The 13900-nt window shown below is 41.2% G+C and overlaps 1 protein-coding gene across 3 annotated transcripts; it reads right to left on the bottom strand.

Annotated features, from left to right (window-relative positions):
* Positions 1–589: 589 nt before the first annotated feature.
* Positions 590–13157, bottom strand: atp6v1ab (ATPase H+ transporting V1 subunit Ab). Of its 3 annotated transcripts, none has more exons than XM_085763361.1 (15): positions 13070–13157; positions 10481–10584; positions 10187–10315; positions 9152–9366; positions 8393–8530; positions 7486–7637; positions 6785–6947; positions 6593–6701; positions 5700–5822; positions 4111–4225; positions 2816–2879; positions 2530–2733; positions 2325–2419; positions 2044–2215; positions 590–1167 (listed from the first exon to the last, which is right to left on the bottom strand). In XM_085763361.1, exons 2-15 carry the CDS (start codon positions 10560–10562, stop codon positions 1075–1077), a joined length of 1854 nt encoding a protein of 617 aa, XP_085619487.1. In that variant the 5' UTR covers positions 10563–10584; positions 13070–13157; the 3' UTR covers positions 590–1074. The 3 variants fall into 3 exon arrangements, with proteins under 3 accessions (XP_085619487.1, XP_085619490.1, XP_085619488.1); XM_085763364.1 differs by having other exon boundaries at positions 10481–10580; XM_085763362.1 differs by having other exon boundaries at positions 13104–13157.
* Positions 13158–13900: the final 743 nt, after the last annotated feature.

Here is a 13900-nt window from a genome sequence, read left to right as displayed (position 1 = left end):
GTCTGGCGCAGCTCTGGAGTTGAAGTGAAGCGTGTTGCAGCTGCATCTCATCCGGTGAACAACTACATGCCTCAGGGAGTTGTCACCTCATTGGAGGCGCTCATTGGTCTGCATGAAACTAGTTTAAGCACAAAATGACTTTTGAAGTATTCAGGTTGAGCCAACTCACCTGTGCATGACGTTTTCTGTCATGGATGGATATATTCAATACACCCACAATAATATTTACTTTTATAAAAACCAAAAATGCAAAAATGGCCTGACAACAATAGTTAAATCTGTTTCTATAAATAAGCATCAGGGCAGAGTGAGACTGCAGGGTATGTGTGTTATGTGGAGAGACCAGTTGAACAGCATCATCAGAAACTATGAGGCCAAACAAGAAAACACACACACACACACACACTAACACATTATTCTTTTTTTCCCCATGTTTTAATTCTTTGGGAGTAACATGATGAAAGTATTGGACAGCAGAACGCCAGAGTCTGACTCACACATTCACACAGCAAAAGTACACAGCACAGCACGGCATGAAACACAACCATAAAAACCAAAAAGGAAGAACAACAAAGCCTTCACGTCATAATGCTGGCAATAAATAGACTGATCTTATTAAATTTATATTCAATACTCTTCTGTACAGATGGGTCTATGAATTACAATACATCAACCGAACAATCCTCTTACAGGAAGAGCAACACGGATACACACACACAAATCATGTAAACAGAGAAAGGAAGAAACCGGGTGAAGAGATCCCTCTTTCATTCATACACACATTAAATCCACACACGCACACAATCAATGACCATGCAGAGGATCCAGAGTAAGCCTATATGAGGCAACAAATAATAATGAATACAGTACATCTTTCTCTTTTCCCTCCACATGAAATTTCACACACACATACACACACTCACACACAATCATCACCCACGAAAGGAGCACAGATCAGGGGAGAGAGGAGGGAGGGGGGGCACACAGGTTTTGGGAATACGAGGAGGTGGAATGTGATTCAGCAGTGGAGGGGTTTAAGAGATGAAAACTGGTCATGTGGTCAGAGGAGCGAGCCTATTCCTCCAGCGTGCGGAAGGCGCTCTGCATGTCCTCCACCAGCTGAGCGTACTCGGCCTTGATCTTCGCCTCGCCGTCTTTCACTGGGTCCTGTGCACGCGCAGAGAGACAGAAAACAGAGCGTGAACAGACAAAAAAAAAAGAGATAACCAAGCAAACTTTGTCACTACCCTTCCCTTTAGCTCTAGGAACGATGTACAGGGTTAGAGTAGATTAGTTTCACATTTCACACTTTGTAGCATGTGACGTGAGTCATCCAAGGCTCTTCATGCTGCTGCGTATATTTATTGTTTTAATGTTTCTATGTGGTTCCCGAGAAATGCTTTTACACAGTTAAACAAAAGAAATCTCTTGGGCTATTTCAACAGTGGAGTGTATACTCTTTTATTGACAGCCACATAAAATGAACTTCCCTGTGTGTGTTTACTATGATGGTTCAACACAAGGACACACATGACAGTGTTCCTAATTCGCTCAGTTAGTAACTCTCTAAAATACAGTATAAACACACTTAAAGGGACTACGAGTAGTTCTGGAAAGCGAAGTGTTTTCACGCTTCATTTCCCATGAGCCTCCGCACGCACTGAAATTCTTGGACCGGCACAAGACGGACGAAAGCGAAAGCATTTAACAAGAATGTTTTCATTAATCAAGAACGACAGTCGGAGGTTCAAAGACGATCAGATAACCGTCGTAGTTCCGACAATAAACCATGCCAACTAGCAATCTGGCCAAAAGTAAACTCCTCTGAGTCTCTTTAATATATATTATAAAACTAGAATATATTATCAATATAAGGAAAGTCAGTGTAAAAATAAAGATATTCACACATATTTTAACAGTGGTTCTTAACTATTTGAGTTTGTGACTCCAGTTTCAAACAAATAAACATTTTTCCTCTTCTGTTTTGACACCTTTAAATCAACTTGAACACCACAAAAGGTACAAACAGTGCAGAGGACATACCTTGAATTTCATTGAGCTGAGCCTGTAGAGGATTTCTCCCATGTGCTCCCTGATCATGGCCCAGGTGATCTTGTTGTCGCTCTGAGCCGTGGTCTCCACCGCGTGCCGCGCCATGTCGTAGAAAGAGATCGTGTTGGAGAGGATGCCCACCGTCTTATAGAAGGGACAGAACCTGAGGACATGTGTAAGAAGTTTGTTATTGTCACGAGATTAAAGGACTGATCAGATTTGTAGAGGGTGAAGTGAGTGAGTGCTCATGCTACATGAGGTTTTTCTGTTACCTGTCATAAGGAGTGTAACCGTTCTGCTGCAGGAAGTCGTCTTTGAGAAGTTTGGCCACTTCCAGGGTGATTTTATCTGTTTCTGCAAGCGATGCCTGTCAGAGCAAGAATCAGGTCAGACGCTGCGTGACAACATTGACCAGTTTTCAAGCAAAAATGTGACGACGACAACAACAACGCAGCTGTCAAATTCATGCTGAGTCACCTTTCCGACAAGCTGCACGATCTCAGCCAGGTCCTCCTCCTCCTGCAGGATCTCCTTGGCCTTGGTACGCAGCGGCACAAACTCGGGGAAATGCTTGTCGTAATACTCATCCAGAGCGCGGGTGTATTTGCTGTAGCTGATCAGCCAGTTCACAGAGGGGAAGTGCTTCCTCTGAGCCAGCTTCTTATCCAGACCCCAGAACACCTGGAGAGAAGAAAACATATAACACATAAGCACCCGGAGCAACTTTGATCAACAGAAGTGCAATAAGAGTTCGATCATTTACCTGCACAATACCAAGTGTGGCTGAAGTAACAGGGTCAGAGAAGTCGCCACCAGGAGGAGACACACTGAGGAAAAACACAAACATTATTCATTTATTTTACAGCGTTGGGACACCAGGTGACTATCGCCCAATTCCAATCCGACCCCTCACGGACTCACTGACTTAGAGGCGCGTTCACGGGAAGTCCGTGAGTGTGTGAGGGCTGTTCCGTTGTCAGATCATCAAGTCAGTGAGTCAGTGAATGAGCCCTTACTGCCCCCTTACCGTAAGTCAGCACCGATGCTGACTTTGGGCAAGAAAATTACCCACCACAGTTCATAGCGTTGTGAAGTCAAACACATGGGATGCCGTTGGAATGCGAGTGTTAAAAAAAAAAGTAAATTAACACACGGACAGGAGCCAAAAAAAAGAAATAAATAAAAAGAAAAGAGTAAGTTTACTGTCAGTATTAACGTGCAGTTTGTGATTATTGATGATGATTTGATCAGATCTGATCCAGGAACATTTTGTTTTGAGTCCGTCCCCCTCACACACCTTGTGCATATTGAAAGTACAGTAAATTATCGGCCCAAGGGCGGAGTTAAAAACATTTTGTTGTCAAGGTAACGTGTCGTGAGAGTGGGTAAGTGCTGTTCCATTCATGTTTACAGCATCTGGACCATAGATATATATAAGAAGACTAGATGACTCACCCGCAGCTGTTTCCCAATGACAAAGCGTAGCCAGTACGGCGGCCATCTTGGGACGGGCAACTCTCTCCCTCAGAGCATTAAGCCTATGGTGCATGTTCTGCTATAATGACCATAACTTGCTCAGTTTTTGTCCGATTTCAAAACGGTTTGATTTTTATGAACGTTTATGCAGTTATGATGCAGCATATTTAGAATCACGGATAATTTTAATAATGTATTTTTTTTGTAAAAGTAACATTATAGTGACATTATGCAAATAGTTAAAGTAATAGCTACATACTGATTTATTTTTCACAGAGTTATGAATCGTTTTTTTAGTGCAGATGACTGGATCACCATCTACTGCACTGTAACTGCAGCCAGAGTCAGAGCAAGTTGCCCGTCCTCATATGGCCGACTGTGAGCTACGCCTGCGTGTAGTCCGATCCACCCCCTTGATCTGGACCCTCACAGACTCTCACACTCTGTCACTTACAGCTGACGTCACTTAAGTCAGTGAGGGTTCAGGGCTCGAGTCTTCAGGGGGCGGATTGGAATTGGGCCTATATCTATAAAACATGAGCAGAGTAATGTCTCCCTCTAGTGGCATAAAGCTGGACTCACGCTCCAACGATGCTGACGCTGCCCTCTCTCTCGGGGTTGCCCAGACACTTCACCCTGCCGGCACGTTCGTAGAAGGAGGCGAGACGAGCGCCCAGGTAGGCAGGATAACCGCTGTCTGTGGGCCGACACAAAAAAACACACAACACATTGGAGATGTGATACTAACTCCACTGTATGGGAAACTCAGGCATTAAATATTCAAACATAGAGGAGCCTGGAGGTGCGTTCAGGTGATAGATGACAGATTCAGATACTCAGAATACGACAGTGAGAAGATGCTGACTATTAAACAGTTTGTCATCATCACAGAGTGTTGTGCCTTTCAGTACACAGTTTATTGGAGGGCATCTAATACTACGCTGGGAGAAGGGCTGCAAATAATTATTACTTACTGTGAATTAGTCTGCAGATTCACAGATTGATCAATGTTTTAGTGTTTAAATGTTTAAAAAAGAAAGAAAGAAAGAAAGAAATGTCAATTTTGTATTAACCAAAGGCACATTGGTCAGACAAAGCAAATGTACAGTGCCTTGCAAAAGTATTCATCCCCCTTGAACTTTTTCACATTTTGTCACATTACAACCACAAACTTAAATGTATTTTATTGGGATTTTATGTGATAGACCAACACAAAGTAGTGCATAAAAGTGAAGTTGATGGGAAGATGGATCATGGAGCTAAATACAGGACAATCCTGGAGGAAAACCTGTTAGAGGCAGCAACAGACTTGAGACTGGGCTGGAGGTTCAGCTTTTAACAGGACAACCACTCTAAACATAAAGCCAGAGCTACAATGGACTGGTTTACATCAAAGAATATCCATGTGTTAGAACGGCCGAGTCAAAGTCCAGACCTAAATCCTATTGAGAATCTGTGGCAAGACTTAAAAACTGCTGTTCATCCAATCTGGGTTAAGAAGAATGGGCAAAAACTGCAGCTGTAGATGTGCAGAGCTGGTAGAGACAAACCTCAAAAGACTTTCAGCTGTAACTGCAGCGAAAGGTGGTTCAACAAAGTATGGTATTGACTTAGGGGGGCTGAATACATAAAAATAAAGGGGGCTGAATACATATGCACGCCACAGTTTCCAGATTTTTATTTGTTTTCCTTCCACTTAACGATTATCTGCTACTTCATCACATAAATCCCAATAAAACACAACCAAGTCTGTGGTTGTAACGTGACAAAATATGGAAAAGTTCATGGGGTATGAATACTTTTGCAAGTCACTGTAATTATTATTATAATTAGATTATTGGTGTAATCCATTCAGCTATGGTATAAGGAATGATCATCTTCGGTTAACAGGATTTTCCTGTAATTTTGGAGTAAAATTGGAGAATGAAGTGTTTTGGTTTGTTGTGTAACAATTCACTGCAACTTCCTTTTTCAATGCAGCAAACGGTCACAAGGTGGATGTGATTTATACGACATGATTTCCCGTAATTGAGTTTGTGTCTGGTGCCCTACCTTCCTGAATTTCTCTTGATGCTGTGTTTTTCATTACTCTGTGCCATAAATTCAGTGCAGAAGCAACAACAATATGCTATTAAACTTAGTTACACTTTACCAGGAGACTCCAAACTTACCGGCGGGCATCTCAGCCAGACGGCCAGAAATCTCCCTGAGGGCCTCGGCCCAACGGGAGGTGGAGTCGGCCATCATGCTCACATTGTATCCCATGTCTCTGAAGTACTCAGACAGTGTGATTCCTGCCAAAACAAACTCGGTTAGTTCATGTGAGCTAATCTAGAAGCAATCACAGAATGAGAGTGAATCAGTCATCCATTAACCAAGGACAGTGATAGCGTTCATTGTATTCACTTCATCCTGTGATTGGATACGGATGAGATTCTCACTGTTGTCCTCGTGTTGACGGCAGTGGTGGACAGTAACGGAGTAAATTTACTTGAGTACTGTACTTAAGTACATATCCAGATGATTTGTACTTTACTTGAGTATTAGATTTCTTTGGTACATATTACTCTTACTTGAATACATTTCCAAGACAAATATTTTTACTTTTACTCAAGTTAATTTCTAGGAAGGCTGAAAAGTACTCGTTACTTTCAGGTCTGCTCTTTCTTTTTTTTTTTTCTTTTCTAAAATACTATTGAACACAAGCTGTTTGTCAAAGAAGGAAACCCTAACCCCTAAAAACAAACACATCAGTGCAGGTGGTTTCAATGAGTTAATTCTCAGAAACAAGAGTTAAAAGGTCCTTAAATTCATTTAGAAAAAATTATAGTAATTCATTGATGTGAAATTTACTCTTACTCTCACTTTTACTTAAAGTAAATTTAAAAGCATGTACTTTTGGATACCTAAGTACCTTTAAAAGCAAGTACTTTTTACTCTTACTCGAGTAACATGTCGACTGAGCTACTTTTACTTGTAACAGAGTAAATTTTGACCAGTAGTATTTGTACTCTTACTCAAGTACTGGGGTCGAGTACTCTGTCCGTCTCGTGTTGACGGTTACCTGTGTAGATGGAGGCTTCTCTGGCAGCGACAGGCATGTTGGAGGTGTTGGCCACCAGCGCTGTTCTCTTCATGATGCTCTCCGTCTTCCCGTCCACCTCCATGGTCAGCTGTTGGCCAGGCAACAACAACATCAGTCATCCTTAGAGTCATACTGTCATCAGTACAAGAAGTCAACGGCATCTCCACCCACCTCGGGGAAGTCTCTCAGTACTTCTGACATCTCGTTTCCTCTCTCTCCACAGCCTACGTAGATGATGACATCGCTGTTGGAGTACTTGGACAGCGACTGGGAGATGACAGTCTTACCACAACCGAAGGCTCCGGGGATGGCTGTCGTTCCTCCCTGCACACACCTTTGCAATGAGAAGAGATTTATTTTAACCCTTAAACAGGCAGGCGTGGAAAATAAGTTGCAAAAAATAATTTTATGTTATCACTAATCTCTTTAGGCCCTAAGAAAAATATTTCCACATTCAAAATATATATATATTCAATGTTCATTTTGATGAAGTTATACATTGTTGTATTCCTTGGTCATTTACATTACACATAGCCCTTTTAAAGTTGATTTTATTCATTTTTTCCAATCCAATTTTGTAATCTCATAAGAAAGCGATCTCATAAAGAAGTGACACGCCACCACTGCTGCTACTCCTTAAAAAAACCCTAGTGAAATCACTGTTTGTAGTGAAGACAGGCAACAAACTTTTGTATGTTTTTAAGTCTGCATAAGGGAGAAATTAAAAAATAATATTTTTGCATTTACCTCTGAGAGAGAATTTTATGTTTGTATTTCACACTAATCTTAAACAGGATAAGACGGCTGCTGATGAAGCAAAACTTCTTCAAATGTAATGAATAAAAAGATTAAAGGAGGACGTGGGGACTCACGGGAAAAGGGCGTCCAGCACCCTTTGTCCAGTCAGCAGCGGGTGATTGGCGGGCAGCTTCTCTGTGACAGGTCGCACTTGTCTGACGGGCCAGACCTGCACCATGGTGAACTTCTCCTTCACCCCCTCGAACTCCAGCTCCATCACCACATCCTGACACGGACACAGACACACACACACACACACGCTCTCAGTAAAAGCCGTGCAGGACTGGAACTCAACACCAGGGTCTATTAGAGAATCAAACACTCACTATTCTTTTAAAAGACAGTTAAGGCAGTGGTTAATCAATAATCAATCATGTAATCACTAATCATGTAAATCACAAATCAATCATTACTTGTGCTCTTTCTCAATGCTTGTAATTATATGTCCTGTTTTTGTTTTTGTTTTCCTGTCTGTTTGCTTGTTTGTAAGTTTTTGTTTTCTTGCCTAATGCCATTTCATGTCCTGCCTTGTAATGTCTGATATTGTTTGTGCTAATGTTTTAGCTCTGTGTGCTACTTGCATGTGTTTCTAGCTACTTTCCTCTCTTGCTTTCTCTCGCTCTTCTTCTCCTTGTCTGCATGTTATGTCTGCATGCCATGAGCTTTTGTCATGCTGTATGTCAGACTTCTTACTTGTTTTACTTGTTATTATGAGCTTTTACTAGGTAGATTGTTATGTAAGTTGTGTTTTGAAAGTACTTAATTGTTGCCCCTTTTTTTTTGGCTTTTAGGTTGCCTTTAACATCTGGCCAGGGACAACGGACGAAAACTAGCCTTGTTGGCTAACTCTGGCCCACTTACAGTTTTTCTTTTAACTCTGTTGATTAGTGGTGCACTGTCCCTATGAAATAAACTAATAAATGAAAATGAAATGAAATGAAAATGATACAAGAGCGGCGGTCGGGGGCGAGGGGAGCTCACGTTGACGTCGTAGTTTCCAGGAGGAGCCACGTAGGTCACGGTGCCTCTGTTTTTGGGGGGGAGCATGATCTTGTGCTTGATGAGGGAGTTCTCGTACACCATGCCGTAGATGTCGCCTCCTGTGATGTGACTGCCGACCTTAAAACAGAGAAGGAGAAGAGACACATGAAGCCAATTCACCTCATGGTGTTTGTTTAAAGCAAAGAACAGATCATTACCAGAACATTTACAAAACTTGTTTAAATTGGAGTAAGGGGACAACAGACTGAAGCTTGATTTTAAACATACATTTGCAAGGTTAAGCCTAAAACAAATGTGTGTTTCTGTTGCAGGTGCATTCACAAAGCAAAGCAAGGAATTGAAAAGTTGTACAAGTATGTCTCAGTTTAAGAAAATGTTTAAAAAAGAAAAGATAAGCGTCTACAAAAAAGAAGGAGAAAGAGAAAAAGAAGGGAAAAAAGAAAAGATAGATAGACGAGTGGTGTCTACTGCTATTTTGTTTGTTTTCTTGTCACTACTATGTTTCATCATTTTTAATATTTTGAAACAGAGTATAATATTGGTGTTGAAGTAAGCCAATGTAATTGTAACAACAAAGAGGGGCAGGTACTATAAGTTTTCTTCATCCTGCTCCTTTTCATTCATGGTGACAATGTGGACATTATGTAAATATGTGCAACCATGTGAGAATGTATACCATGAATGAAATAAATCAAAATTAAATGTCAATATATGTCAATATGTCACACACACACGTACCCGTAGGCTCTTGCTGGGCGTGAACTCCCACTTGAGGTCTCGGTTCAGGGCTCCGATGTTCACACCTCTGGGGATGTAGATGCTCTGTGTGATGTCGTTGATGTCCTTCAGGGGTCGTTGGATACCATCAAAGATGGACCCCATGATTCCTGGACCGAGCTCGACAGAGAGGGGCTTCCCTGTCCGCAGCACAGGGTCTCCTACAGACACACCAGCTGTGCTCACGCTCAGGAAAATCCACTCATTTTAAATCAATTTCTATAATAAAATGTTTGTATGGGATAAAATAAATAAAAGATACAATATCGTACACTCAGCCCGGTAGTAGAGTAGTAACTTTCATGAAGGTTGCAAGTTCTGTTTTTATTAATAGTATTTTATGAATTTAAATTTGAACAAAGACAGAACAGGGAACATTGAACCCACATGAAGAAGTTAAGTTGACTTTTGACATTTACAATTAGACTTTAGGGCCGTCGAATTATCACATCAACAGTAATTATAACACTGTGGCTTCAGTTTATTTAGAAATACAAGAAGCCAGAGCAATAAATAGGTGAAAAATGATTAGATTATCAAAGAAAAATACTTGATTCACAAACTAATAAAGTACTTTGTTTTTGATTTGACTGTTTTACTAAGTTGTTGATTCAACTTATCGTTAGGAGAAGCCATGCATGGCGCTCTGCCACCATTTCTACTATTAAGTCTGCTCTCAGTGACATGAAATACAGATGTAACCTTTAAAACAGTTTCTACAAATAACTGAACATTATAATAATAGTGTTTGGTGTGTTTTAGCTGTATCTGTAATAAACTGGCAAGTTCGATCACTACTTGCAGTTTGCACAGTTTAGTGTTCTTGAAAACAGATTTAACACAACACACACAAACACATTTGGCTTCCATTAAATCCTGCATTTCTTTCTCTTGTGTCATTTCTGGGCCCTGACTGAGTTTAGCTGTCGGCTTGAAACAAATACATACGAGCAGCGGCCACACAAAAGCATGGACGTTGTTTAACAGTAAGGATACAAGTCTCCTCGTAGACCTGGATGGTGGCCATGTCTCCCTCCAGCCTGATGATCTCTCCCACCAGCTCACTGTGGCCGACACGAACCAGCTCGTACATGGCCGCTCCTGCCATGGCTGTGGCCGTCACCACTGTGAACACAAGCAAGGTTTACTCATGACACATAATTTCTGCTCGTCTGCTGCATATTTTGCACTTTTATCATTATATTACAAGTTTAATGTGAGGGAAGAGAGTGATAAAGGTGACTTCAGGTGAGGTGCGGTGAGTTTATGTGTGTATTTGTGGTGGCCAACCTGGTCCGGAGACTCCATGAACATATCCAAACTGGCTCTCTCTCTCCTCATCCCTGATCTTAGGCAGCTTGGACAGGTCCATCTTCACGGGTTGATTTGTCTAACTGTGAGGGGAGCAAGGAGGAGAGGGGTCATGTGATATGGAGCAACAGACAACCAGAAAACTGCAAGCAAGGCCTCACAACATCTGCATCTGCATGTCAGACCAGAATGAAACTGTGGTTGTGTGATTGATGCAAATGTTGAACTGTATTTGGCTTTGATACAGTATATTGTTATAGAGCAGAGGTCTAGTATAACTTTCCAAGTATAAAAAACAGGAGGAAAATAGACATAATATTAAACATATTTTGTGTAAAAGCCCCTCCTTTTGCAACCATGGTAATCTCAAGAAAAATAGAGCCACATCACTGCTCACGACTTCACCCCATTCCCCCTGCGCACACAGTCAGCTGGTGTGACGTGTCAGGTTTAACATCAGAGGGGAATCCCACACACATGTACAAACAGCATGTGTATGTGCTAACCAACCTTACATGCTCTTTTTATAAGAAACAGTTATCAATCTTAGCATTCATGATTATTATAATCCCCCCTCCCCCTCCTTTTATTCTTATTTCTCTTTCATTTTTACCATATTATCACATGACATTACGTCTATTATTATCCTAGCGCAATTCAGCCACATGCAGGAGAAACTCAAACACAAGCTGTCATCAGTCGTGACATGCAGCCCTCCCCACAGACAGCAGACTGCAGATGCTGCTAACACGTTAAAGAGCAGCTTCCACTGCAATGTTACTGCGTATGAGCATCAGCCACAGGAGACCGAGCCACCACAACTCGTATTGCTCAGTTTATACATCCTTCATTTTTCATGCGACATCTGACAGTCATATCTCAGTTACACTGCATCTATGCCCTTTTCTTGTCCTTCCCACTGATGCACAGATCTTCCTGTTTACGCAAGGCTGCCGAGCCCGTCTGTGCAGGGATACAGCAGCTCCGCCAGCAGGTCAATGCAGTAATTACAGGAATTTCACCTAAAAAGGCTGTACTCTGCTCCCCTGGTACATGATTAGAATAAACAAATAAGAGTGAATTAACTTGCTTTCTACTTGTAATTGTTCGTTTGATCTCATTAACAAACTGAGCACCCCTTGAATATATAGAGGTATACTTGAGAAACTCAATGTTTATCTCATGTTTTCTGAGGAGCCTCCAAAACTCAGTATACAGTGGGAAGATAAGGCCTTTTGTTCTGATGATTAATTCATTTTAAATCACAATGACCATCTCCTCCATTGTTCTACAAATCCTACTAATCAGCTTTGAATTAAATACAACTGTGTAGAAATAAAAATAAAAAAAACCCTCTTGTGACAGTGTTTATTACAGGTCTTTTTTATATGAAGTTAAGGTCAAACTCCTGTAATAATCATGGCTACAACATTCACATAGCCAGTCACAGCCTCGAGATAAGACGGTTATGCGCAAAAAATTTGCAGACATGACTTGGTCATATGATCCTGGCACATGACTGCTGGCCCTGGTGTGTGAGTGTCTTTAAGGAAGTGGAAAACTAGCATGGTGCAAAACTGGGAAGTACAAATTATGAGTGTGTGGAAACACTGGAGAAATGATCCCTCCTGACTGTTATTCTCCACAGAAAATAGACATGAGGCTTAGTAAAGATAAATCCATCCTTCTTTACTTAATTGACTTATTTGCACATTTGTTATGGATGTTATAGAAAAGGGTTACACTGATCTGCTATTGCCATTAAATGTCAAATCCAAAGTGAATGAAGGCCAATCTAGATGTAACCAGCTGTATGTTATTTACAACCTAACATTAGGGACTGGATTCGTCTCATTTTACACACAATATTGAATATTTGAGCAAAGGGACAGTGGACTTCACAGTAAGAAGAGACATGCACATGTAGATATCAGGCATATGTGCAAGAATGGGCCAAGAAATGTTTCATGTAGGTGAGATCAGGATGACCACGCATAACATCCTCTCACACAGATGTTAATTGCAGACTCTTTTTAAGCACTGTGGGGGGGCAACTCAGCTAAACTCCACTGTTTTTAATGGAAATAGACTCTCATGCTATCGATTCAGTGACACAGGTATGAGCTGGTAGCTTGTAGGCTATTTAGCAGCCTATATATAACGAGGAGGGCTGTGTGCCATTGCTAAAATAAAATAATGAAATAAACCATCTTAGTGCAGGGTCTTCAGTTTGACACCTTTCCTCGAAACTGTGCCTCGGTTAGCTTCACTGACACAGCAGGGAGAGCCTGAGCTGCAGCCGATGAATCATGAATAAACACGGCTGTGCTCTCCCACATCGTTTTAACAGTGAAAAAAAAACGTCAGCTAGCGTCGTAGGTTATTATTCTGTAAAATGAAAACGACAGCAACACTGCTGGTCTCTCGGCCTGGCTGAAAACTGCTGGCTCTACCGATTTGACGCAACGGGGTGAAAAAAAACCTGACTTATTTACCCGTCGAGACACAAAACAGCAAATAATATCGATCAGGTGAAGTATAATGAATAAATAAAAGGATTTTTTTTACCGTATGGCTGTGGAGAGGTGGTTTGCCGTCTTACCTCGAGAGTGAAACGATGGGTCCTGCGATGCGTGACAGCAGACTGAGATCAGCTGACTTCATTCACTCGTCGCTTGGTTTTTACTGCTGGGCCCCTGCAACCGCCGCCATTTTGGATCCGCCCCACGTCCACCGCAAAGATCTTCAACTGGGGGAGATCGATCACTCTGGCGCTGTATTTGTCCTCAGCAAGTGATGCAGACAGCGGGTCCAGAGAGCAAAGGGACGGAAATATGTTTTTAGGTCTTTCATCTTTATTTTTGTAATTAATTTGAACGTTTTTGCCACATGGTTCATTGTTTTTCTTTAGGCTATTAGGTCTACTCTAAAACTACAAAAGTTTATCGTAACAATAGCCTATAAGACAGTTTGTGGAAGTATCATGAAGGACATGAGATCCGAAATATGTATTTATCCTAAATTGCATCTCGGACCATGTGCTGAAATTATACTATATAATAGGCACTATAACTCACAGTGCCTAAAGTGCGAGGTGTAGCCTATCTCTTCTGCAGGAATATCTTTGCAGCTACTTTTGAGCCAAAATGGAGGCACTATAACAAATTGCTGTGATTAATTATTTACTCAATGGCAGTGTTTTTTTTGTTTGTTTGTTTTTTGTTTTTTTACAAATATCATCTAAATCAATGTAAATTGAAAGAAAAAATCCTAATATAAAAATACAATTTACTGACAGGCTACCCCTTCATAGCAGTCTCTAGTTATGTCGGGTTTGATTTATGTTTTTAATTTTGTTCCTTTTGACAGTTCTGTCACAGTGTAGCAAAAAGCTTTTTT

This window comes from Trachurus japonicus, chromosome 20, assembly GCF_045865225.1.
Source record: "Trachurus japonicus isolate A0001 chromosome 20, Traja_1.0".
Classification (NCBI taxonomy): Eukaryota; Metazoa; Chordata; class Actinopteri; order Carangiformes; family Carangidae; genus Trachurus; species Trachurus japonicus.
This window is presented reverse-complemented; position numbering and strand designations above follow the sequence as displayed.